Source organism: Thermobia domestica, chromosome 13 (genome assembly GCF_964235325.1).
Source record: "Thermobia domestica chromosome 13, izTheDome1.hap1.1, whole genome shotgun sequence".
In the NCBI taxonomy this organism is placed as follows: domain Eukaryota; kingdom Metazoa; phylum Arthropoda; class Insecta; order Zygentoma; family Lepismatidae; genus Thermobia; species Thermobia domestica.
The window spans coordinates 174,140,349-174,167,055 of NC_137466.1; the positions used below are offsets into that span (position 1 = coordinate 174,140,349).

The window sequence follows — 26,707 nt, forward strand, 5'->3', positions numbered from 1 at the left end:
GTGTCTCAGCAAGTTATATGCCTTTTAATAAACAACGTGGGTATCTATAAGAGGAATTCTTCACTTTTCTTTGAAAGGCAGTTTCCTAATAGTGATGTATAATTAGCACAAAAATATGTATATCGATGTTTAAATGAATGAAGTAAGGTACTGTTTAATTCTAATGTTTATTTATTAATGTAATAGACATATTATACCGTAAAATCAGTTAACACAAATTCACATGAGCAATTTCTTTCAGGAAAGTGCTCTATATTAATAATATTTTTCTTTTCTCTGTACATAGTGTGGACTGGTGGGCGCTAGGTGTTTTGCTATATGAAATGTTGGCGGGAAGAAGTCCGTTTGATATTGCTGGTGCTTCAGAGAATCCTGATCAAAACACGGAAGATTATCTTTTCCAAGGTAAGAAAGAAGAAACTTTGGATCTGCTTTTAAATAATTGATACGTCAATGATTCAAAATCAAGTTCAGTTAAGCTGCACTTCTTCTGGTATTTTAATCATTTCCTTCTCTAAAAAACTATCAAAAAGAATCTACAGTTCGTATTCTATGTAGAAGAGTTGGATACCTTATTTAATTCTCTAGCTATTTATTGAATTTATACTGCACTTAACAAAGTTACTGTTTAAAAAATTTTAATATCATGAATTATTGTGCTTACTGTTCCTAACGAAGATTATATACTTCACAGTTTCTCGATAGATTATGCGACGTTTGTACAGACGTACAGCCATCTTTGAAACGCTTGCACTATTCAGATGTTTTACTGCGGCTGAGTGTCTGAAGTACTCTGCAAATTCAGCTGATTTTTTTTGTCCTCCTTCACTAAAAACTTCCATCATCACATGCTGTTCCGTGTACACGTTCACACTGTTGTCCACCATAATGAAAAACGGTCTTTGAACTGGCACACGAAATGAGTGCTGTCAATCAGTAACAGGACACAGTTGCCAATTCCTATTGCATACACTGCTTCTATCCTGGGATTCGGGTTTGAATCTGTAAAATAAATGAATAAACTAAAGTCACGTATTAACTTGAACGCCTCACGTAATAAGATGGTTATGAATAACCGAAGAGTTAGGGCGTTCTTCTTTTGGTGGCACATAATTTTAGTATTAACCCATTTTTTTTAACATAATTGTGGAGCTACTTGAATTAAAAGGTAGTTAACTTCCTACCAATACAGCTCTGACCACCATCGTTACATGCCAATAAGTTCATGTGATATATGAAGTAGTTTAAATGAGTGTTTACAGATGTATACATTTATAGTAAAATTTAAAAGTGATAAATTTGAAATATTTATATTGTTCAAGAGCCATGTCGAAGGTATCGTCATTCAATTATGTATTCATTCACTTTTTACGAGGCCTTTTTATTCTGTCCTTCTATATTCCTTAACATTTCACTTCGTTCTGATTTCATCTCATTCTCTCCTCATGATACTTTTAGCTGCCGTCTTTATTTACCATCTCTGGATACTTTTCCATTTATATTCCACCTTAGTCTTCCATAGTAGTTTCTTCATTCTTTCTTTTAACATTCCTATTACTATTTAAATCATCAATCCTCAGCATTTAAAAGGTAATAAATTGTCTTTTCAGTCTAATGGTCAGATGGTGCACGTTGAAATCACAATTTGTTGTCAGTACATCTCCCTTCAACATAATTATTTCTGTTAGTACATTAACGTATACATTTAATGCACTAATTTATATACAAGGTGCACATTAAAAGTGCATGCCGTTTTGCTATAGTGTAAAAGCTAATAAGGATAGATTAATATAATTATGTCTGAATTAACTGACTTTAATGCTTTAACTGTGAAAATTTCAAGCTTCTAACTATGTTTTTTTTTTTTTTTTTCAATATATTCACCTGTGAAAGAAATCCTTTTCTGATACTGATCAGAAATGACGGATGTTGTCAACAAGGTGTATAATTAAAATTTTGTATACATATTGTGAAAAATGCATCGATATTCATCGCCAGGTGAAGGATGTTTATGGGGGAGGGGAAGGGGATCAATTGAAGATCTGTCAAGGTCAGGAAGCCAAATTAGTGCAACCATCTGAGAAAACATTGCTTCAGTTGAAGGTATGGTCATGGTGAACAAAAGGCTAACCATTGAGGATATTTGTAACCTTACAGGGTTCTGTCTGTATCGTGGAAAAAAACTTTGACAGACTACCTGAAATGATCATGATCGGATCACGTTAGGTCCCCGACAACTGGATGAAGAGAATATGGAAAATACAGAGATTGCAATGGTGTTCATTAAATATTTCCGCTGACATAGGCGAAGGAAACATTTTAGAAGATGAAAAAGACCCACGGAGAGGAAGCAACCATTATATGACATTGTGAAGCACTGGCACCGTCAATTCAACTTCCATAGAAATGACCCTTATTCCAGGGCGACCCCAGTCCGCAATTGATGAAGTCACGATTGAGCAAGCGGAAGTCGCCATCTTGGAGTGTCACCGAATAACAATTTGCCAACTAGCTGAAGTGTTGAGGTAAGTGCGGGGTCTGTGGAGCAAATAATCCATGAGCAGTTCCACATGCATAACATTTTTCGTGGATGGATTCCCCGGATACTGACATCTTTCCAAAAGTAGGAACAAGTCACTTGCTCCCAAGAAATTTTAACCTTGTATCACGAAAACTAGGTCTTTTTTTGATAGACTATTAGCTGAGGATGAAACAAGGGTCCATCACCATGACTAAGGTCTAATCAAAGTAATGGAAACGTACTTATTCTCTAACTCCAAAGAAGACCCCTGTCCAATCCTTAGCGGACTAAGTTATGCTGACAGTTTTTTTGAGACCAGTATGGAGTAGTGGTGATAGCTTTCCTGGCGAAGGACACTATAATTACAGGAACATACTATGCTTCACTGCTGCAGAAGTTACGAAAATCAGCAAAAAACTAAGAGGTGTGGAATGTTGGCCAAATATGTCCGTATGCGTGAAGAAAACGCTGCAGCAGCCACTACCTGCATGTAGCCCAGACACAAGCACGATCCTGTTGGTATGAAATATTTCCCCATATTCCGTACTCTCCTGACTTTTCGTCATCTAACTCTGACTTCTTTTCAATTATGAAGTAATTTTTGCAGTGAAAACAACTCTAAGACAACAAAACGCTGATTTCTGAGATCAAGTCATGACTTCTGGAACAATCTGTGACTTCTACAAACAAAGTCTCCTTAAGTGTATAAAGCTATGAGAAAAGTATGTGGGTATTGGAAATTACTATGTCTGTACCAAATTTCATTAATCTAAGTCAACGGTAAGTAGGTCAGGGGAAATCTTTAATGAACACCTCTGGTAGGAATGGACGAGAATTGTGTTGAGAACTGTTAGAAATATATAACTTGAAAAATTGAAAAATGGAGTTGTGGGAAAACAGCACGTACTTTTAGTGCGCATCTCTTAAAAACAACTAAATAGTGTTACCTGTGTGGCGCGTCATGAAGTTTTGTTTTGTCGCAATATTTCACAAACCTCACTGTTTGCTCTCACCAGCAGGTCTTTTCTCTGGATTACTTCTTGAAGTACTACATATTCATGGTCTTTCTCTTGTATACGAGAAAAGGATAACTTCAGCAGCTAACGTCAAAATTAAGTAGACTGATACACATATTCAGTTCTGAGACTTGATAAGCTGTACTCAAAACACCGTGCAATAAAATTTGTAAAACCTTAAAAGAGAGAAAATAGGAATATGGAAGCTACCTTATGACCATTATAAAGTGTTTTAAGTACAATTTATAAATTCTTAGAAGAAAACAGACATACTAAGGTACTTAATTTTGATGTTAAACGCTAAAATTACCTTTTCTCATATGCAAGAGAAATAACATGAATATGAGTTAGATTAAGAAGTAACCCAGAGAAAAAGCCTGCTGGAAAATGCAAACAGTGAGAGTTATGAAATATTGCAGAAAAACAAAACTTCACGACTACAATTATTTCTGATTTTGGTTGAGTGACATTTTACTACGTCTTAATACAAGTAGTTCCTCAGTTTGCTTAACAGTCTAGATGAATATCTAAAATTTATTGTACCGATCATCGATACCGATACAGTGCGCATTCACGATTCAAACAAAAACTCTCGTTTTATTTCTTAACTTGTGCTTTACAACTTTTTGTTCTCTTTCGTTATGCGTCTCTCATATACTTCAGAATTTTCATTTATATGCACAATAATAATACATGGAATATTTGGGACATTTAGAACTTTAAAACGACATGAAATCGAAAGTTCTATAGGAAATGAATTTAGATTTCGTTATTGTTTTTATTTAATATTCGTAGTTTGTGCTATTAATTATTTAACGATCTTAAGCCTGTTCGATAAACTCATCCCTATTTTTTAAATTTTAATGAATAACTTAAAGACAATAAAGAATATTAAAAATGTAAGAAGTGAGCCAGGCAGTATCTACAAAATGCTATTAAATAAGAAAGTGAACCAGATAGTATGTACAAAATGTAATTAAGTAAGAAAGTGAGCTAGGTAGTATTTTCAAAGTGCTATTAAATAAGAAATTGAGCCAGGTAATTTCTACAAAATGCTATTAAATAAGAAAGTGAGCCAGGTAGTATCTACAAAATGCTGTTAAGAAAGTGAGCCAGGTAATATCTACAAAATGCTATTAAGTAAGAAAGTAAGCCAGGTAGTATCTACAAATTGTATTAAGTAAGAAAATATGTCAGATAGTATCTACAAAATGCTATTAAATAAAATAATAACTGTTTCCAAGCTTTTTCTTACACACCAGAAAAGATGTAGCCGGATGAAGCAGTGAAAAGTTCCCTTACACGGATTGCTGTGATATTTATACCAACGGTACCTCATATGCAAAGATAACTTTGGCTGGAAAATCAACTTCAAATTCCTTCGAATTTCGAAGTTATTGTTGAAAATTTTAAAATCAAAAATTGTTCATGTCTTGGAAACAACTTAAGTTACGAGGATGAAACAAAAATGTGCATGTATTTTGCTTGAAGGGCCTTATGGGAAACTAGAATCAATGTATTTCACCCTTTAAATTCCTAGCGACAAGCACGTCGAAAATATTCAAATATTTTTGCTTCATGTTTGAGTGACCATCTTCTAATTTTTACCATAGAAGCAGCATCAACCCATCTATAATATATCTTGACCATGGTTTGATACTCGCCGTGCAACTTGGTGTAAAATGAGGAAAACCAAATTCGGACCCACCTTGAACGTATGCAACCCACGTCACGCTTTTTTTTCAGCAAGAATACTGTCAGATGTTAAAGATGGTCGAGTTTGAATTTCTGACTCGTTATGATTGGCTTTACATGACAGCATAACTCATAATCTACCTCTTCCAGAAGCCGCGTGAGATTGCTAGCTCCGCTGATAATTGAACTGTCATTTGACCTTTTTTTACTGCCCAGTGGCAATTGGAATAGTGTTAGTGCTGTAATTCTAGGACTGGAAAGAGAACAGCAAGTTTCGGATATGTGTGCATCTGTTATGACATCCTAGTTCGGAGTCGTAGCTGTTCGCGAGAAGAAAAAGCTAGAAAGCTATTGTGGTAACGAAACTTCACAATACTGTTGACCATTTGGTACTAATCTTTGATGGAATATATATTCGACACGGCAAGAGGTCGAATATTGAGTATGAATGAAAATCGTAACTGGACAAAAAATTAATAAAAATAAAAATTAAAAATTAAAAAAAATAAAAAAGGTTGGCACTATGTGAGCCATTTACTATTTCTACTAAGACTGGTTATATTGTAGATATGCTGAGGCAAACATTACAGATCCAAACGGACTAGCGATTCTCATGGCACAAGGTGATATTTATTGTGTGAATCGCAGCTTTCGGGATACAACTTAATATTTGGAAGAAAGAGGATTTACAGTTTTAATGCCTACACTGAAAGGTAAGCGCAAGCAATTGACATCGGCTGGGGCGTAATTTTCTCCAGCCGTAGTCAATGGGGCGAATTTTCTTATGTTACAAATTTTGCTGGGTTTTTGAGGCCGTTCATAGTATTGTCTTCTACGTCACCAACTGGACAACAAGTTCCTTCTTCAAGTTGGTTTGTTATGCCGGATAGCTTCTTATTTACATAAAACTTTTGGTAACCGTCTTATTTCTGACGATGGCCTCAACGAGGAGGTTCAACAAATGGAACGACAGCACATCACAGAGAACACATTATGATTATTGCAGGTGTACACGCCATAATCAGATAGACAGGTGTACACGGTCTTTCGCAAAAGTCACACTTGCGGACATCCTAGACTTCCCGGACTTGACAGAAAGGAACCTAAAACTTCTTTTTACAGGATCCTATCAGTTGTCTCAGGCAGTTTCCAACTCGGCTGAAATGATAAACGAGAGCTCTCTTCGTGGCTAAGCGGTTAGCGTATGCACCTTTGGCGTGGGAAACCTGTTTTGATTCCCGGCGGAAGTTCATGTGGTTCCGATTCCACATTAATGAGTAGGTCCACATCTCATATAGCTTCGCTGCTGAAAGGAACATGAAACTAAAGATCAACTCAACTCATGCAATGATAATTGAAGATGACAAAATCAATCTCCATTTCCTGAAAGAAAATACCCACACCGTTAAATTCGAGGTACGATCTCAACATATTAGTAGGAAGACATACAGGTGCCATATTGATCTTGTTCCCAATACAACAGAGTATTTGAGTCTAAAGCCATATTATTATGAATTTCAAATGGGAATCGAACAGTTTAATGTTGTTCATATGTCGATGCAAACATTTATTACTTTTCATGTCCTCAATACTTTGCTAAGGTTGTTCGGCTTACAGAGATTGTGTTCCTTGTCTTGTCACTTGGTGCTGCATCTATGGTAAAAATTAGGTGGTCACTCAAACATAAAGCAAAAATATTTGAATTAAAATATTTTCGACGCACTTTTCGGTAGGAATTTGAAGGGCGAAATACATTGTTTCTAATTTTCTGTAAGGCCCTTCAAGCAAAATATATGCACATTTTTGTTTCATCCTCGTAACTTAAGTCGTTTCCGAGATATGAACAATTCTTGATTTTCGAATTTTCAACAATAACTTCGAAATTCGAAGGAATTTGAAGTTGATTTTCCAGCCAAAGTTATCTTTCGATATGAAGTACCGTTGGTATAAATATCACAGCAATCCGTATAAGGGCACTGTATATTGCCTTATCCGGCTACACCCTTTGGGTGCGCAGTGTATGCTTCATAATTGTTAGGTACCTAAAGTTCTACATTATACGAAAGGTCTTTAGGATAACTATTAGTTAATGTAATAACATTTTGCAGTTACTATCTAACTCAGATTTTAGATCCTTATTACTTTTCATTAACTATTCACTAAAATTTGGAAAAAAAAATAGAAAAGAGCGAAAATCCTTAAGTTAAAAGAAAAAGAAAGAAAGAAAAAACTTTTTGTATTTACATGATGATCTTTTTGTATTTGCAGTGATTTTGGAAAAGACTATTCGAATACCTCGATCGCTGTCTGTGAAAGCTGCCTCTGTCCTTAAAGGTTTTCTTAATAAAAACCCTGCTGACCGGTTAGGTTGTCACAGGGAGACTGGTTTCTTAGACATAGCCAATCATCCTTTCTTCAAAAGCATCGACTGGGAAATGGTAAGTAAAAAAATAAAACTTTTAAGTCCAAAGGAAGCAACCTTTTCAGGGTGTCTACTAAAATTCCAAAATGAAATTTCGTGACCTTTTCTTTCCCAATCCATAAAATTTAGCAACATTCTCAAAAGGGAATTGAGCCGAATCTTCATGCATGCGATAGAAGCGTGTTTTGCTTGAGATTTGTAGCGTCTAAAGCCGATCATAGACATTTTTGGTTTTGATGATTTATAGAACAAAATTTTCCAGTCTATACTTCTATTTGTACAGATTTAAAAAAAAAAAAAAAAAAAAAAAAAAAAAAATCGTGACCCAAAAGCTAAATTTCTTGACTTTCAATACCGATAGACACCCTACTTTTTCTCCCTTTTTGAATACTGTTCAAATTATTGAGTTATTATAATATGTTGTGAATTCAATATAATAAATGTGCTAAAAAATAAATATAAGAAAACGTATCCGAGATGAAGTATTCGAAATAATTCAATCAATTTTACTTACTTCAAACTCTAATTCCTGAAAATTCCTTGCACTTGTAAGCTTTCGGTTCTGTCCTAGAACCTTGTTCACGGAAGATAAAATCATCAAGGAAATGTGAAGGAATAGTCCATTCGAGGTAGAGCAGTGAAGGTATACCTTGTCAATTGTTCTTGGTTACACACATTTTGACGTGTAACCACTAGCAATTGACAGCGTACTCCATAGAGTTCATTCTTTTATGCTTCTTTGATGATTTTACTACTTGTACTAAAGAATTTTCAGGACTCAGAATTTAAAGTAAGTAAAAATGATAGTTAAAAATTTCTGAGCGTGTTGGCATATTGTCTGAGGCAATTTAATCTATCAGTCAAATTTAAAAGTTCGATCTTGAATCTTTGAAACTTCATGTGAAAATAAGTTAAATCAATAATCAGAGGATTATCTGTGTTTGTTTCATCTTTATTTTGCACGCCAGCAATGTGCTTATACAGAAAACTCTCTTACTAACAAACAAGACAAAATATCAAAGCAATGGATGGATTATTTTCTGATCATTGATTCAACTTGGTTGATCAAAAAGTTCGATATCCATTTCTTGAGTTGGTGAGAATTATTGAATATATTGGCACTTGGTAAAAAAAATAATAAATAAAAATAAAGAAATAAAATAAAAATATAAGGGGAAAATGCTGTAGAAAGTGTTGCCGTCTTTTGGTGGTTAGCGTTTCTTTACATTTACCGTAGAATCTAAGTTAACGGTGATGCTATTTAAGAGGGAGCAGAAGTGGATACAGCTGCTATGAATTAAGAGCTTCAATTTAACATGGACTATAAATACTTTTCATTATATTTATATACAGAGTGTTTCAAAACAACACCGACAACGTTTGGAAGGTGATTCCTCACACCAAGATAAGACAAAAATTATAAACCAACCTGTGCGTACAAATGCTACCTTTCGGAGTTATAGGCTGCCGAAAACATGAAAAAATTAATTTTAAAGGTGCATAACTCCAATACTATGGGACCTACCGTAGTCGGGTCAAGACTTCACTTAGGAACTAATGTGTGCTCTACTCGAAAATACATGAATCCTGCAGTACTCACACAACAATTTTTATAGAGGGAGTTTGGCTACGGGCATATAATTTGAAGTACTCACCAACTACCTCTATAAAAATTGTTGCGGAAATAACTCAGGATTCTGAAACATGGATATTTGGATAGGATACATAGTAATTCCTAAGTGAAATCTTTACCCGACTACGGTAGGTTCCATAGTATTGGAGTTATGAAGTTCTTTTATATATATATATATATATATATATATATATATATATATATATATATATATATATATATATATATATATATATATTTATGTTTTCGGCAGCCTATAACTTCGAAAGGAAGCATTTGTACACCCAGGTTGGTCTATACTTTTCGTCTTATCTTGGTGTCAGGAATCACCTTCCAAACGTTGTCGATGTTGTTTTGAAACACCTGTATATACAAACAGGCCCGGACTCGCCTAGGTGGTTAGGCGGCGATCGCCACCCAGACAGAGACCAAATCAAAAAGGAGGGGGGGGGGTGTGAAAATTTTAATAAATAAAGAGAGGTGGTCACATAAATTTGGAATAACATTATGTAAATCGAAATGAAAATTTATTACGCCAATTTCCGATAGCAATATTAAGATTTACTATTAATTTCTTTCCTAATCTTTTATCACGTCGCACCCATAGCAGATAATTCTATTACGACCACTCTGTGGGCCTATATGTACACACAATTTGCATAAATACACACAATCTGGGTACTTGACATGCTGTAGTTCGTGGACCACGAGTGCTTACTGATACTAATGTCCTTATGAGAAGACTTTGTCGTGCTTGTTCCGGAAGGTATATCCCTCCGGAAAAAAATATTTCGGGCTACGTGCAGTGACTGTGCCTTTGCAGCTTATCGTACCCCTTGTTCACGAATACGAAAACCGCCAGTGATAACTTTACATTAATTTGTCCGTAGTTCTTTATTAACAAATTACAAATTTTAGCCATCCCGAGACGAGATAAATAAACGTATGTTAATGATTACTGCTTGTGTTATTCTCATAAATATTGTTACGTAAACATATACCCTGATTTTATATTATGACTTTATGGTATAATGTATGGTGTGGCTACTAAAGGATAGTGTGCTTTATCTAAGATAATAGTGTGCTTTTATCGTTGGAAAACAGTGGGCAGCTGGGCAGGGGCGCCAATTTCTCTGTAAATTTGGGGAGGCCCATTCAGATGCAGAAAGTATGAGGATTTTAAAACAAATTGCATTCAAATTATGCCAAATATTGTAAATTTACAAATACAGTAAGGGGGCCCAGATGAGCTTTGGGAGGGGGCCTCGGCCCCCCGGGATCGGGGCCCTTGCAGTTGGGGTAATGGTGGTTGCGGGATTGAGAATTCGAAGCCAACATAATAAATCAGCTGCCGGGGCCAACTAGTAGCCAATCCGGCCCGATATATATATATATATATATATATATATATATATATATATATATATATATATATAGTGTTCGAAGTGGGGGAAAAAAGCAGAGGCGGTATGTTTTATTACGATTGTGACTTGACAAACTGGCTATTTAATGTTAAAATACAGTGAGGGTATGTTGCCTAAAGGATTGCATTTCCATTTACATAATGACTGAAAACCTTGATAGCATCTCTTTAATTACGAGACTATCTAAATCGAATCAACTTTCTAAATAAATAAATAAAAAAAAAAAACTTGTATTATAGAGAGTTATACACGGAAGCGCTCAAAAGCCGACTTTATATTTTAACAATTTGCTGCATGAAAACCTCCGGACCCCCACTCGACTGAGGGGTATTCCTAACCACCGGAAGAATAGGCCCCACAGCAGACAACCTCTAAATCCGCTCATGCTCAAAACACGACATTTACATGAATTAAAAGAAGACACACACACACATACGAAAGAAACAATTCAACATGGCACATCAAAATATAAACTAGATGAACTTCTTTGTCGACACCTCAATTTAAAAACAAAAGGTAGGCAAACAATAACAAAAATGTCGGTGTTTTCAACTTAGAAATTATTTCTACATAAGAAATAAAATCTTTTTCGTGCGAAGTTATCCATCAATTACTGTATATAAAATTGATTTATTAACGGTGTTTAGCATCTACTGTCCAATGACGGTATGTCTTGATCACGAAAAACCAGAGGTGGTACGGCTTACCACCGCATACCGTCTCACTTCGACCACTGTATATATATATATATATATATATATATCAGATCTGTTAATCCAGCAACTGTACTGATGGAATCTTCATGACTATATTATAGTTTATAATGTTAATATCGAAAACACCATTAAGAATTGATTAATGTAATAAATTACAACGTTAAAATGCTTGATGCACCGGTGCAACTGCAATAACGTATCTGTCGTTTACGATAAACTATTGTGCCGTTTTTCTTAATATATACTTATTGTAAAGTTCTTCCCTTAGTACGGGTAGGTAGGACTATGTAAAGTAAATTAAGAGTCCGGGATCGACTCCCAGTAACGGTTTAAACATCAGGGCAGCTTTAAAGGACTCTTTCCCCAACCATTGCTTCTTTTTACTCCCACAACCCTCGGTTAGTCCTCGCGAGCATGTAAACTGTCACTACTCTCAGTGTTGCCGTACCTCTGATCCACGTGTGTAGTTAAAGTCCGGCAAAATAAGGAGAAAGGTTTCCTTCCTATTTTCAGTTAACAACAACAACAAAAATTTAAAAAAATCAACTAGCTAAAAGGAAAGAAGGAAAGGAATTGAGGCAACATTGGTTTTTAGCCAGAAGGGATCATAAATTTCTACCACGTGTCACGAAGACTAGTAGGGAAAGATTCAGAGGGTTGAACAGGGTTTTCAGAATTCTTGGAAAAAGAGCTCTGTAATTATGACCCAAGTATATTATAAAAATCCTGTAATAAAATACAACAGTATTTACAAAAAAATATTACAATATAACTTTCTCGGATGCGAAGTAGAAAAAAGGTACTCCAAAACCTTACAGCCTTAGGGCAGGGTCTCTACAGAGCTCCGGGCAAGCTAAGGCGGGAGAAAGGGAAGCTTAGAGTTCCGCAGCAAACTAGAAGCTTTTAGGTTGGGTTTCTCCTAGAGCTCCAGGAAAGCTAGAGGAGGGGAGACCAATCGCAGACTACTGACTGCCCGTTGAATCCTCTCCGTTATATAGGCGCCCCTGGGTGTCGGTGGCGCTGCTGCTTCCTTGTCGTTATGTGACTGTAGGTGGTGCTGGTGGTCTGTCCTGACGTCTGCTTCTTGTAATAATCCAACGTGAGGTGTAGTACTCCATCCTAAAATACATGTGGTTATTGTTTACAAACAGGAGCACGTGTAGTTGTTTATAAACACAAGCACGTGGTACATTACAATGTATATGTAGCCCCTAGATATATAATGAAAAGTATTTATGGCCCATTTTAAGTCGAATCTCTTAGTCCGTACTAGCTGTCTCCACTTCTGCTTCCTCTTAATATTAAGAAATCAAATAACTCCTAGCTCAAACAAGTTATTTTATGCTTACTTACACTTATAGTTGAAATTGGCGGGGAAACGAAGACGAATATTTTTTTTATCTCTGAATTTGTAATGCAGTGTGAATAAGGGTATATGTCACTAATACTTGGACATGGGAAAGGAGTTGACGCATACGTATTACTTACTAAGATGAGTAATTCTTAATCACATAGTTTATGTTAATAACTTCTGATATTTGTAAACAATTTGTAGAGTATTTTGTGTGGGTAAATGCATAGCGAGTAGTAGTAGTAGTAATAAAACTCCTCTGATTAGTGTCAGTAACACAGTGTCAATAGTGAATAGTCCAAAACAGACATTCCTCAACTTCACCTTTTTCTAACCTTGAGAGATCATCTCCGTAGTTTCTCTTAAATATTCCATAGTTTTACATTGAGAAAATAATCTAGATTGGACAGTTGTTATTTGTGTAAAAAGCCAATATTTTGAGTATATACAATAGTATAATAATACCAATATCTGGAGATTTTCCATCACGTTTGTTTAGTGATGTGTAGATTGATAGACTTTATACTTTCCTGAAATGTTTTCACATTCATAAAGGAATTAGTTATATGTCCACCAATTAGTAGTAATATATTTACCAAATTAAGAAAATAAATTATTCTTAAACTTCAGTAGTTAAATCGTATTTTCGCCATTCGCTGTCTTCTATAAATAATATTTTCTTTTGTGAAATAATTACAATAATCTTTAGGTGACGTAGTTGCTGAACTAGGTCGTTTCAGTATAGTGTAGGCAAGTAATGAATAAATTTATGTCAGTTGTTTTAACTTAATTGATTAATTGACTTTTATTTATTTATTTATTTATTTATTTTTCCGTTAAGTCCACATATACATCAATACCTGTTAACCTGCAGCATCTGTAGCTTGAATATCTGCTAAATTTGCCTTACTATAAAACAATGTAAATATAGCCATGTACTTTTTTACTTCGTAAGAGTAAGCATTTTTTTGTGTGTGTGTGTGTATGTGTGTGTGTGTGTGAAACGAAGAATGGCCAACGTACACATATTTCACTATCTAGTCTTGTGGTTAGATCGTTGGACTCTTTTCCGCATGATCCCGGGTTTATAACAATATTGTGTATTTTTCATTAATCTTAAATATTATCTCTTGTATTTACGGGCAATATGTGCTATTGAAATATGCACAATATTGTTATATAATTTTTATATTTTCTTCTTCTTCTTCCTCTTCTTCTTCTAACTAGCTTGTGCATATTTCAATAGCACATATTGCTCGTAAATACAAGAGATAATATTTAAGATTACATGAAAAATACACAATATTGTTATAGGTTCGATTCCCGGCTGGTGCTACGCGTTGCTACGCGCTGACCACGTGTTCGAAGGTAGGCTGGACGTAGTTTAGCCGGTCGCTAGCAGATGGCGCTGAAGCAGGTTTATTCTCTCAAATGAGCCGTTACACCATTTTTTTTTCTTAACCTGCTTTCGTAATTGCCGTTGTTCATTAATTTTGCAATATAAATATCATAACATCATGTCGTAGGTTTAAGTTACGAGGAATTTAAATATAACATTGGCAGCATGAGTATGTGCTGGAAATGAATATTTGTACTACTACTGTGCATTGACATTTCTTCAGTGCAGTTGTCTACTGTTTTGTACCTGAGCAGTTGCATGGAAATGCCATATTTTGATCCGTAAATTCAGGACCTTCATAAAATAAAAACAATAAAAACATTAGGGTAGAGCTACTAGTTTTGTTACTATTTTATATTTTGAAAGATTCGATTCGATTATTGTTTTTAGACAGTACTGCAATGAAATATGCAACAAATGTAATCCTGCCACACAAGGTTATTTTAAACAATTTTATATACTGTCAAAGAAAGGTTCTGAACTATTTACATTAAATTTAAAAATTAGATACATACTTCACAGAAACGGAAAATTAAAACGTTCTTTGAAAGTAATTCAGTCATATTGCATTTCAAATCCTTTATGGAACTAGTACATGTTGATAATTTCGTAGTTTTCAAAGCAGCTTAATAGATACAGATATTATTGTATACAATTGATCTAACATGAAGAGTTATGAAAGATCTAACAAATATAAGAGGGTTTTCCTGTCACGTATGAAATTGCCTATCTGGTTTCAGACTTGGGGAAGTCATTAGATGGTCACGTTCTAACTACGGAATAAACAACATCGCAAGACCACTTTTAGTTTTTATAATACATTTACATTAGAAGAAAACTAATTATCATCCGAATTGGAAAATGTTCAAACTCTATTCAATATTTTCTCTTCAACATACGAAGGCTATTTTCAGTCTCTAGTGATGACTTTTATATGGAAATCACCTTGAAAAATCGCACTACATTCGTGCTCAATTAGTAGCCCTTTAGAGTTATAACTTTGTACCCTGGTATCTGTTACGAAAGACTACAAAGAATAGTTATGTCATTTGTTCCACTTCTTCTCACAGCTTTCCATAAACCATCCATATATGTAGATGCCTGTTTTGCAAGGCCCTTTTTTAGAAGTACAAAGATGGAAGTACGAAGGAGGGGATGCATTCGGTATCTTCACTGAAATATCAGTAAAAAGAGTAGCACACATTACTGCTTCCCACTCCATTCTTCAGTGAGGAGTCCCTCAAACGAGAGATACGAACATATTACCTTGATGCACTCCTATCTTGTTTTTGTCTCTGCCATGTACCATATACAGCAGCAGAGTTTCAGTGTGTTAAATAAGGACCTAAATAGCAGTTTGATAATATGTGTGGCTCATATTTAACTTTTCCTTACAGCTATATCCAAGAATGATTATGAACACGCTGAAAAAGGGTTCCTTGCATTTCATGTACAGTTCGTTGATGCTTTATTCATTCCATGAGCGGTAATAAAGCGTACAAGTTTGTTGGAGTATATGCACTTCATTGAATGTTCCTACGGATCTCCATCTTTCTCATGCCATTTTCCATTTTATTTCATTTTGAGTTTAGCGTCCCTTTCAGCAGGAAGGCTATATGAGACGTGAACCTACAGCTTAACGTGGGATCCGAACCACATGAGCTCCTGCCGGGAATCGAATCTGGGTCCTCCATGTCAAAGGAACATACGGTAACCGTTTAGCCACGAGGGAACTCACTCTCTTCTGTCAATTCTCAAAGCTCTGCACTGTAGCGAGGCAACAGTTTAGGAATGTATTTTTTGCGGCTTTCTTCCAACTCTAGTTCCCGATTGATGATGTTCCCAGCTTGTAATGATTTCTCGTGTAACTGGGTCTCTACAGCTTGACTTGATTCATTATGTTTAATATACTACTAGTTTCAGATCGTACACTGGATTGTTTTTCTCTGTCGGTATTAATCCCTTACAGGTTTTCCTTTTTTATTCAACACAACCACGATCTTATGCCTTGATACTGTAATAAAAATTAACTTCTTACACACTTCTTAGATAACAGAATAAGTATAGTGTGCACATGTTTGTTGTATAATCTCAAAATGATTCAGTTATATACGATTAAAATGGTACCGTTACAACAAGACATAGACAAATGATAAGCAGGTGTACTTGTACTTGGAGTGCTTATTGTGGGAAAGTTACCTTAAAGATCTGAAACAACTTCTTGGATATCTGTTCATGCATTCATGTTAAAATTAACAAGGAGAAAACTTAGATAAATGGGTACACTTCCTCATGAAAACTGAATGCGTGTATTGGCCGGTAATCAATTTACGTATACTGGCGGAAAATCATAATTCGGATTCCACGTTAATCAGTAGGTCCCGGCTCACATAGCCTCGCTTCTAAAAAGGACGTTAAACTCAAAATCAACTTAACTCAATTTACGTATAGCATATCGTAATTTATCTTGCCGTCAACTTTAATTTTAAACATGTTGGGTTCTGTTTATAGAGAGATTTAGTACAAGAAAGTCGGGGTTGTAAGTTGAATTTGTCGTTTTAATCTTGGAATACTCTGATAACCATTGAAACTGCTTGTAGTGACGTTAATTTTAACCTGTCTGTTAACATGACTTAATCAATATTATTGAATGAGTGCATAATACGTACTAATGCATATTTGTTGCGTATTTCCATATTGTGTTTCGCGTGTAGAATTCCGCACAGTGTTGCTGCTACTTCGTTGGCATTCTGCGTATTATAATCTGAGAAAATTGTGGATCATGGGCTGTTGAATATGTTTTATTGTGCTTTTGTACATAAGTTGTAATTCTAAGTATAATATTTATCGACTTTATCTGTATTGCAGTAGGTTGAAAAATTTCTTCTTTATGTTTCTTAGAATTTTACTTAGTTGAAATTTTACTTCATCAATTAACTAACTCACTAGTACTGTCTATTGCTTGTATGGCAGTTCTGGTATATTTTTAACTTTTCATTACATGCCTAGTTCCAGAAGTTGGCTGTTAAACAGTTTCTCAACACTTAACAAATCTCCAAACACTAAATCAGTGTCTCTTGCACTCAGGAATTCTGAGAAAATCGGGAGTTACATGAAATGAGAAACTTTGGAATTTTCGACAAAGTTGGTAAATTCGTAAGAATTTTATTATTTTAAGTTCTTATTTTCATCACTATAACATTTCGCGTAGCTTTAAGATTTCAGTACGGGATCCGTCATTAGAAATATGTGAAAGAAACTTTAAAAGCTACTAAAGTTGGGCCACTTCTTTTGCAATATTCTTGTACGTTTTATTAGAAAATTCAAATAAACGACCCCTGGTAGTTACGTACTGTTTGTTGTTCTGTAGTAGCCTAAATACTAACAAATAGATAGTGATACTCGCATTAATTCACTTTTAGTTCACCTCATTGCTTTACTGCCTGCAAGTAATAAGGTTATCAAGAAAGTTCTTGCCGTGATCATCAGATAATTTCCGTCAGCATCTAGCATCCTTTCCCGACATTTCTGTAGCAGGACAATGCCCTGGCGATACAAGTCAAGGTCTTGGACTCAAAGAAATTCGTGAATGTGTATCGCATGTCTATTTTGTTGTTGAAGAATTTCCCACGGAAGTGGTTATTGAGTGGAACACGTGCTAAACTGATAGCGTTAGATCCGGCGAGTATCGTGAGTGCTGCAGTGTTTCCCACCCAAGTTGCTGAATGGTATCCGTGGTCATCCTTGCCACGTGTGGTCTCGAATTGTTAGCACGCCCTTGCGATTAACCATCGTGGCTCCGTCTGCTGCAATGCATGTTGCACCTGTTGCAACTGCTGTGAGTACAGGTTCCCAGTGATGATATGACCTGGTGGTAGGAGCCATAACGCACCACTTGGCGACCAATTCACGAGACACAGAGCATAATCTTGCGTGGATGCAGAGTAAGTCTTAAGGTATGAGGCATAGGATCACATGGTAACAACCAATGTGTGGTATGCTTGGAAGTGTCATACTGGGCCCAATTTTGGTCACTCTTGAGCGCTCACCGGATATGAATGTGTTGTGCCGAGAGAGCAACAACAGGTTATTACTCATTGTTCCTTGTTGGCTGCCGACAATGTGTGGAGTACTCGCTTGCTTAACTTGTACACATTCGCCATGCGGTGAAGTTTATTTCTCCTGTTCATCCGTCGGCAAGTTCAACATCCGTTTGACTTCTGTCATCCTCTATGGGTAACTTCAAGGCCTCGTCATCCAATCCTGTAGCCGTTCACTGCAGAGTTCATCACAAAGGCTCAGATCTCTTGACCTAAACTTCTGAAACCGATGTCTGGAGATGTGTTCGTTCACGGCAACGTCCCCAAATGCTGGACTTCCTTGAAAATTTGATGCGGCTGCTGAGAAATCCATCAGAAAATCATACAGTAAAACATCAGAAATGAACAGCTGAGCGATACTTGCATTTCTCTTCCACACTGGACGAGCTATGATTGCTGTGTGTGTGCGCAGGTCAATAATCTCACTAATGTTCCGGCGCTTAAGTTACTTTGTTTTCTATTTGTGAAAGCCTCATCAAATAGGACTTCAAGAACGACATGAACTGTGTTCTACAAAACAGCACTGTAACACCGTATGAGGTAGATGCAAGATTCGGTCAGTAAAATCTTGTATCCCAGTTTAATCTTTAAATAATGTAGGTGTATTTCTTTTAATGACAAGAGATTGATAACTCACACTACGTAAAAGAAAGATAGATCATTATTATGAATTAAAACAAAGTAAATTTATCTAATAGATAGATCTAATTTCTGGTTTGAGATTGTTGATTTGTGTGAGTGTATTCTTACGAGCTACAAACTTCTTCTTTGCCTTTTTTCCCAGTTAGCTGGGGTCGGCCTTACGGATCGCTGTCCTCCGCCTGTTTCTATTTTGTGTCATATCCTCTGTACCATACCGTTCTTAACACAATCTCCCCCATTGCTTCTTTGGCCGGCCGTGGGCTCTTTTCTCATTCAGTTCCATATATCAACCCGGTAAACTACGTATTCCAAAGGTGATCTTGTTACACGCCCAAACCATCGAAGTCTACTTTCTTGCCGTTTTTCTACTACTGGTCTCAACTTTACTGTTCTCTGGATCACTTCATTCTTAATTTTGTCCTTCCGCGTCACTCCACACATCTACCGCAGCATTTTCATCTCCGCAACATTCATTTTTTTTAAAAAAAACTGAAATAACTATTTGCGGTGTCAAATAAAACATGTATCACTCAACTACCCAACTGCCATCACTCATGTAGAATAACCCCTAGAACCCCTCATCATTTTTTTTTCTCTTGTAGACCTGTGTATTATTACGTAGTTTGGCTGATAAAAGTACAAGTATCAGTAACTTAAAAACAACATAACAATGCAAACCATTATATTCCCAACATACACGTACCAAAGCTTGTGGAATTCTGCTTATTCATTCTGTATGGGTAGCCTGTACAATATGGTGGGTCGAAAAATACTTTTTTTTTTTTTTTTTTTAAATTTGAAAATGGGTAGTGCGCAAAAGTTGCTACCCGTGGCAGAGACTTTGCACAAAAAATTGGGGATTTTTCGGACTACCCCTTATCCTGCCGCATCCGCCTTGAAAATTTAAGATTTTTCGTAAAACGGCAACCCACTTAACTCGACACGAACTTCGACTGTGACAGCTTCTGGCTGTCTATAATGGAAGCCAAGAAAGGTTCGGAGCATAAATTTAATCTCATTGACATTAGGAACTGTTTTTAAAATACCCTAAATGTGTAACTCTCTGCTCGTTTTGCGTTCGGGACCAACGCAAAACAACCCAGTGCTCACGACGAGGACGTGGCTACACTGAGAACTCTACTCACCCAACCACCGTAAGTAGATATCTGTATCTATCAATACAGCTCTTGGTTGTAATTTTTAGAGTTAAGTTCTTCTTCGATTCAAATTTGAACATTTGTTTTCTCGAATCTAGTGTCGCCTTAATTATCGTCTCTTTATTTTTGAAACCATAGGCTTTGAATGCTGCTTCTGTCACTTATTTTATAGTTCGCTCGACTGCTTGCGCATCGCAAGAAAACATCAGTGCAGATTCATCTACCATAGCATAGGTTAGAATATTGTCCTTTATTTCTTCATCTGATTACATCATGGTAATGGGAAGCTCTGTTACATCGGTCGAAAACCAGTCGATCATTTCATGGTAGCAGTCCGCTTCAAATCTTAACCGGGGAACAAATTCACGAATCTTTGTCGGGTTTTTCTGCATCTTTGCACTAGTTTCCTTGATCCGTCTCCAAGCTACGGTCCTAATTTCACTGATGAGGCCAGAAATCATCGCTAGAAGCAAATTTTCGGGATGCGCAAAGAATCAATTTGTTTGAATGACAGTGTGGTCTATTTTTCTATATCCACGGGTAAAAACTTTGAGAAGCAGATGATATTCCATAGATGGCTGGCTGCTTTTGTGCATGAAGGCTGTTGACGAATCCAAACCATATCGGTGCGTAGACACGAATGACATATTCTGCTGCCAGAAGTTTAAGATTGTTGCTTGGGTTGAAGATGCTGACGTAAAGTCATAGTATTTGCAAGCAAATGTTAGCCACCGTGACTGCACTACGGAACTTGGTTTCTTATTGGCTAGATCTAAGGGGCGTATTCCTGATGACACAGCATGGAAGATTTCGAATAGATACTTCTGATTAGTATTGAGATCGGATATTTTCTGCATCTCCGTTACCCATACTACTGTAATTGAATGAAACTCCACAGCTTTTCTCTTTTCGCAGTCTCCTAACTGGACACCTATGGGTCCCGAGAAGGTATTTGGCCCTGTTTTGCACCATTCAAGATATTCATCAGACGTTTTAATGGCAATTCGTTTGCATGCAGTAGGCAAACAAAAGTGCTGAACTTCTTTATTTAAGTTTTTTTCCAGACACGCTACACCACCATTCATTCTTCCAGCGACGGGACAGCAGTAAATACTGGAAAAATGGAAATCGAGTGACTAATATGTTACTAACTTTCGTTATATATATGTGTGTATGTTTGATATGTTTTTATATGTTCGTAGTAGACGATGTAGCTACCAGATTGCAATAGATCTCACTCTGTACGCGCTTTTTTAACTTCTCGATTTATGTCCTGAGGGTTAGGAGACAGTTGGATAATGATAATAAATGATTATTATGTAATTGGTAGAATGAAATTGTGGAAGGAAAAGGGAGAACTTCAGGAAACCCCATAGATACATTATTGTTCATTACAAACTCTCTGGTCTGCGGACGCACCAGAAGTGAACGCTCTACTACTAAGCCATCTTGCCTTCAGTTCTCTCATTACATGAGACTGTATGTGGTAGCATAAGTTCAGTCCTGTCCGGTAAAGCACTCATATCTGCCAGAAACATGATACTCTTGTCCGTAGGTAGGATTACACTAAATAAAAACCCACAAATCTTTCTTTGAACCAATGTATCAAAACATACTGTCAATAAGTGCGTTTAGAGAAAAGATTCTTTGAACATGGTTATGTATATGATTTTCTATTTTTCGTACAATCATACAATTGATTAATTTGTAAATATACATTTTATGTATGAATCACCTTCATCACCTTCTTTAGTTCGAAGACAAACATTTTATATAGTCGTTTGTAGAAAAAAAATGCAGCATTTGCGAAAATAATTTATGTTACATATTATACATGTGGATAGTGTGCACAGATGTTTATTATCTTTGAATGAGTATAATGCATGCTGTTATCTTGTGACAGGATGTGTGTTCTTTCAAATATGTTTAGAATCTTCCATACAGATCCATATGGACTTCTGTAATGTATAAATCCACCATTCTTGTACTATAGGCATGCGGTGAAGTGGCTTACAGCTTTAATATTAACAATAGACCTTAAATTTCTTCAAATCTTGGGGACCTTTTGCTAGCTACCCTCGAAATGAGCTTTATACCGTGATATTCACGACAGATTTGTAGAAAAGAAGACTAGATTTTTTTTCATCAGATAATTTTAATTTTAGTCGGAATACATCCTCAAATTTGCACCTTCAGTTATCTGAAGTTTTATGTATAATTACAGATGTATAATCACTGAGAACGTATGAATGTAATCCAATACTAGTATTACTTTATTTCACTTGATATCAAACAAACAAAGAAAAAAATGGTGTGGAGAGCTAGTTCTTTTTAGACATTTTAATCGAGTAGTTTTCAGAGAAGAATCTCAGATCGAAGCTCGAATAGAAAATATCATAGACTTATATTATAAAAAATACATAAATATTATTAGAAATACAATTAAATAAAAAAAGAAAGAAAAAACATAAGCGAATTTTTAGGTACTTCTCTGTTCTTAGTCTGTGGTAATAATATATAGTTCATCTAAAGGTAAATTTTTCTCTCTCATTGCAATTAAAATCTTGATTTATTTCTTTAACATTGACGAAAAAACAATCTTTATTTGTATTTTCTTAGTAAGGAAAACGTAATTGTGCTGAATTCCTACGCCGTCTTTAATTTTTGGTTCGTTGATTTGTATGGAAAATTAATTTTCTGTAACTGGAATTTTAATGGCGCGATTTTGCTTATATCTTTGTCAAATCTGTGTAAATGTCTCTTACTTTGTGGTAATTAAACTTTCGTTATATTCGGTTTTAATATTTAATAATGAAATTTAAGTAATTATTAAATTTATATATGATGCAAATTCGTTTTGGAAACCAAGAGAAATTCAACTAAATTTAAAGAAGGTAGAAGTAAAATTATATAATTAAAATTCCAGTTGGTTTCGAAGAAAACAGAAAATATAATTTTCCCTATAAAATCAATAGATTTTAGAAAGTATGGCATAGATACAGTACGTCGTGAAGCAAGATGTTTATACGCTCTTTATAGGTTCCGGTTATATGATTAAATTGGTGTGATTGAAATATCCATGGCCGCATATAATGGAAAGCACCCAGTATTCCCGGGTGGGAGAGCAGTTTAGGGGCCCCACGAATTCAATTACTGTAATGTAGAAAAGGGCCTCCATTCTGTTTGCTCTATTGTAAATTCAGGCTATAGTTATCATCATAAATGAATAGGAAATGACGGATGTGCCATGCTTCCTAAATGCAATTTCTGTTTTACATCGCAGTAACCTGTGGGAAGGAGCCCGTAAGATATTAGGAGCCTTCTGGACGTAGTAAGATCTTCAGTTATCTTTTTGATGTTTGTGGGAATACTCAGTGGCGTGCATCTGATGTAGGCCCGAATTTCGTGGTTCTTTTTATGTTACGTTGTAGATACATAAGGATTAAAAATGTATATACGTATATAAAAAAAACGAAGTTGAGAATGGAATCTCAGCCGGAATTCCGGCCCTCCAGCCCTGGCTAGCCCGAGACTGAAAGCACCTTCTAGATTGGTCTAAGAATCGCTGATGCTGTACGTCACATCTTGCGAAAATATCGCAATCCAGCCTGTAAATTCAATTGAAGGAAACAGCAGAGCATAAGTAGCACACATCTGAAAGGATTTTTTCTTCTTTTTTTCTGTTTGAGAGTAAGCCATGACATTCTGCACGAGTTGCGCGAAATGACATTAGAAGTGTTATAATTAATAAAGCGTCATGTAATCAGCATTAGCTGTATATTGAATACTGACTACTGGACCGATCACTTCAATTCTTGAGGTTAACTATTGAGAAATAAGGCTTACACACACAATTTACAGTTGATCAGTGCTGAAAGGCTGGATAAGGTTAAAAAGTTTTTAGGTGGTATTTCGTAAGTTGATACTGACCTATGTAGCAAGAACGAAAGAAAATAGGAACGCTTTCAAAGTTTTAAGTGGAAGTCAATCGGAAAACGACTATTAGAAAGACTTAAACGCGGATGGGAGGACAATATTAAAATGGATCTCGCAGAAATAGGAATACGAAGTAGAAACTGGATCCAGTTGGCTAAGGACAGAAGTCAATGGAGACCTTTTGCGAACGCGGCATTGAACTTCCGGATTCCCATAGGCTATACAGTTAGTTAGTTAGTTCTAGATATTGACCTTCAAGAAACACCGTTTGGAAGTATGCGTTTTCCTTACTCTCATCAAAATACAGGAGTATTTTATGTTTTGAATTGTCATATATGATAACATTCTAGAAGATGAACACAAATCACTCCTCTACACCAACAAAAGATGTTGCTATGTATGTGATGAATGATCTGCAGTTGGAATTATATTTTACGTGTTTCCCAACCGTGGTCACACCCCATTGCAGTTCGTTCTTAATCTGGATCACATAACATAAAATGGTCGAGTTAATTTAGTATCCAATTTGTCTAACAGACAGCATTATTACGTTCCTAAATAATACTCACCCTTGGCGTCATGCAAAGGACTTCCGTGAAAAATCTGTAGTCTCCGTATTCCGTTGCAGTATTTTAATTACCTCCTTATATGTATCTGTCTGTCGTTTCCTGACCCAAAGGAAAGTCTCTGATGATAAATACCGATGTATAAACACTAGTCGTGATGCTGATAGTTTCTTTGCTCTACTGCAGCCTGATTTCTTTTCGCCAAGAGGTTTACGCTTTGTCAGAACGATGGCAACGGTATGTGTGTGAATCCTACGTTGACCGAGACGAATATTAAAACCTTTTCGGTATTTGAATGCTCTACATGTCCGGACATTTCAATTGCACCAAAACAGTAATATTCAGTTATGGTTACTAAATTTCTCATAACATGTATGGTTTGGTTTGCTGTCCAAGAATAAATTTTTGCACAAATAGAATTTCCTATTAAACAATTGTTTTGGAATCTTTAAAGCAAACGATTTACTTTGGGGTTTTTCCTTTTCAGCGGAAGTTACTTTAGTTTTTATTTATTTTTTTTTTTAAAAAAAAAAGTATACTCAGCTAAATTTACTTGAATTTCAAATCTGTGCTTCGATAATAACGAACGAAAATTATTTGTGGATTTGTACTTTAGTAGAGAAGATACATTGTATGTATCCAATCAAATCTACGATCTTCTGACTATATATTCGATTTGCATTGCCACTGCTTGGAAGCTAGGTAATTTCATTCTTCAGTAAGGAAAGGAAATGTAAATAGTTCAATTTCATCTTCGTGGTGCATCCTTGTAGCGGTGTGACCACAACTATAAACTGCTGCAACTTGTTAGTAGATTAATAAAAAAAGAAAAAAAAAAAAAGCACGCTTATTTTGCTTTCTAGGAATACTAGTATATCTAAATTGTAAACTGCGTTTTCTTTACAAACAATTAACAGCATGATTTAGCTGCCGCTTCACCAGAAACCATTCACACAAAAACAAGCACAAAAATCAGTAAACAGTTAATCTGGCTTAATTCTTTCAGAAGTCGCATGTTATCACTACCTCAGTAGTTTTATGTGTCATAAGTGCAGTCAATTAAAGTGTTAGTTAGTTGAAACAAAATAATATAATGCATTGGAACGTGTATTGGATTTTTTTATTTGGCAGTTGATTCAAAAGAAATATTTTTTTAAGAATATTGTGTTTGCTTCACGTGAGTTTGCGCTATTCCTTCAACTTGAATTATATATTTTATGGATAATAAAACTTCTAAAAGTTTATTTGGTAAAAAAAAAAAAAAATAATAAAAGTACTGATACCTAATTTTGTTTCACATAGAAAAGAAACATTTTGCTGCTTCTCTGCTGATTACCAAAATCTGAAAAATGCAATTGTATTTTAACGATAATGCAGGTGGCATGAAAATGATATTTACAGTGAAAGAATTTTGAGAAATGTGAAACTAAAATGAGAGGGTGTTTATTTATTTATTTATTTTTTTATTTATGTTTGGTAAATTTTTGCTTGCTTAATTTTTTGCTTGTTATCATCGGGAACCATCAAACGTGTGCTTTCCTTCACAAGTTCTACCCAGGTACCGAAATATCTTCAGTAATTGTTTTGTTTGCTGTTCTATTGTTGCCTTAAATACAATTGAACATGCAATTTAAAGAAGGGAAACTGTATCTGAAGTTCTGTAGGTGTAGGTGATTTTGAGAAAATATAAGAGAACATTCTGGTGGGCAAAATACTGTTCTTCAAATGATGTATTCAATTAAATTCAAAACGGATACGAACAGATGTACATAAAAATTATAGGTTACTCATGTAATATAAACAAAAACATACGATACTTCCTTTTCAAGGATATTGATACAAGTGAACATTTTTAAAGTTGGTAGGAACCATCGTTAATTTTAAATTAACTGATTTGTTGTAGGCAAGTTTTTCTTGTTTTCATTGAAGTTAAATGAAGTTGTAACAAAATTTCGAAAGTTTCTCCTACATGATCGTTTTTGATATCCCTTGCCTTGTAGAAATGAGTTTAGGTTCGTATACGAGTTCAGTACTGCGTGCATTGTAAAGAATTACAAATATTAAATTTTTGTACTAAGTATACGTGAGTACGAGCACAAGAAAATAGTAAAATAGAAAAACTCAATCTA

General features: G+C 35.5%; 1 protein-coding gene across 5 annotated transcripts in view; it reads left to right on the plus strand.

Moving 5' to 3' along the window:
- The window catches only part of aPKC (protein kinase C iota type), an 850,264-nt gene that overhangs the window by 578,812 nt on the left and 244,745 nt on the right, over positions 1 to 26,707 (plus strand). For all 5 annotated transcript variants that reach the window (XM_081736917.1, XM_081736916.1, XM_081736919.1 and 2 more), the window contains 2 exons: positions 287 to 405; positions 7,501 to 7,670. In XM_081736917.1, the coding sequence (XP_081593043.1) occupies positions 287 to 405; positions 7,501 to 7,670 (289 nt within the window). The remainder of the gene's footprint in view (positions 1 to 286; positions 406 to 7,500; positions 7,671 to 26,707) is intronic.